Source organism: Halichoerus grypus, chromosome 8 (genome assembly GCF_964656455.1).
Source record: "Halichoerus grypus chromosome 8, mHalGry1.hap1.1, whole genome shotgun sequence".
NCBI classification, from domain to species: domain Eukaryota; kingdom Metazoa; phylum Chordata; class Mammalia; order Carnivora; family Phocidae; genus Halichoerus; species Halichoerus grypus.
Genome location: NC_135719.1, coordinates 78,398,278 through 78,400,213, shown reverse-complemented (window position 1 = coordinate 78,400,213; position 1,936 = coordinate 78,398,278). Strand labels below are relative to the sequence as shown.

The window sequence follows — 1,936 nt, the reverse complement described above, 5'->3', positions numbered from 1 at the left end:
ACTCCATCAAATGCTTTTTAATTGCTGCATAACTATAAGAACATTGTTTCAAAGTGACGTGACCCATAGAATAATTTCAAATTATAGATGGTGATGCTGATATATTTAAAATTATATATTCTCATATCATCAAATAGAAATAGGAAAACATCCATGCTAATGGTGGCTTTATTTTTTTTTTCATTCTTTTTTTTCCCTTAAATGTAGCCTAACACAGGGATTGAACTCACAACCCTGAGATCAAGACCTGAACTGAGATCAAGACTTGAGCTGAAATCAAGAGTTGACACTTAACCAACTGAGCCACCCAGGCACCTCTTTATTTTATTTGTATAAAAGAACTTCTGGAGCCTTTCTGAATCAAGTAAATGGATCTTAAAAATGGATCTGTAGTGACTGAGTTTATTTTACTAGGATTTTCTGGACAATGGGAACCTCAGATTTTCTTCTTTGTAACATTCTACTTGATCTACAGTACTACTGTGTTGGGAAATATTCTCCTTATGGTCATAGTGACATTTAGCTCCACTCTTCATTCTCCCATGTACTTCCTCCTTGGAAACCTCTCTTTTCTGGATATGTGTCTCTCCACTGTCACCACACCCAAGATGATCAATGAACACAAGACCATCTCCATATGGGGCTGCATGACCCAGATGTTCTTTATGCACTTCTTTGGAGGTGCTGAGGCAGACTTGCTCAATGAACACAAGACCATCTCCATATGGGGCTGCATGACCCAGATGTTCTTTATGCACTTCTTTGGGGGTGCTGAGGCGACTCTTTTGATAGCCATGGCCTTTGACGGATATGTAGCCATATGCAAACCCCTGCACTACAGGACAATCGTGAGCCACAGGCTGCTGAGTGGGTTTGTGATACTTTCATGGACAATTGGGTTTGTACACACCATGAGCCAGATGGTATTAACAGTAAACTTGCCTTTCTGTGGCCCCGATGTCATAGACAATATATTTTGTGACCTTCCCCTTATGATTAAGCTTGCTTGCATGGACACATATACCCTGGAATTCTTTGTCATTGCTGACAGTGGGCTACTCTCATTCATCAGTTTCATCCTCCTGCTTGTCTCCTACACTGTCATCCTGATCACTGTACAACAAGGATCACCTGGAGGGCCCTCCAAGGCTCTGTCCACACTGTCTGCATACATCATTGTGGTCACTCTGTTCTTTGGACCTTGTATCTTTATCTATACCTGGCCATTCAGTAGTTGTGCAGGCAATAAAGTCCTTGCTGTATTTTACACTGTTATCGCACCCTTACTGAATCCTATTATTTACACCCTGAGAAATCAGAAGATGCAAGGGGCCATGAGAAAATTACGGTTCCAACATGTTATCTCTACACAGAACTTCTAGATTTGAGCACTATATAATTAACACAACTTCCAAATACTGTGCTAATAGAAGTTGAATAGATTATATATAATACATGGTTTCACTCTTCTTATGTTAGAGTGACCAGTGCAGAACCATAACCTGTGCAGAAAACCATAAAATATTTTAATTCACATTTACTGCTGCTAAAGCACATAATGATAATGAGTGACCTACAGCAAAATAGACATTTGAAATCATTGAGCACTTTTCCATAGATATTCAATATATATTTATTAGTGAAGAAATAAATATTAAAAAATATGGAATACTAATAGGGATAATTTTAATAGATATGAATTGTTAATGACATTCATAAATTTATATATCTTTAAATGAGGTACCAGTACAAATCATGAGTGAAATAATATGAACAACAATCGGAAAGATACCATTCTAATCTCTTGATCCAATGAGACAAAAAATAAGAATTAATTAAATTTGAGAGTAGAGTGAATATAAATAATGCCAGAGATAATGTTAAGATACCAGACGGAAGGAACCAATACAAAAACAATTTCAGTAGAACTACAAAA

The 1,936-nt window shown here is 37.0% G+C and overlaps 1 protein-coding gene across 1 annotated transcript; it reads left to right on the top strand.

Annotated features, from left to right (window-relative positions):
* The first annotated feature begins 368 nt into the window (after positions 1-368).
* Positions 369-1,382, top strand: LOC118529670 (olfactory receptor 4L1-like). The gene is made up of 2 exons (XM_036082606.2): positions 369-614; positions 690-1,382. The coding sequence occupies exons 1-2, from the start codon at positions 369-371 to the stop codon at positions 1,380-1,382; spliced, it is 939 nt and encodes a 312-aa protein (XP_035938499.2).
* Positions 1,383-1,936: the final 554 nt, after the last annotated feature.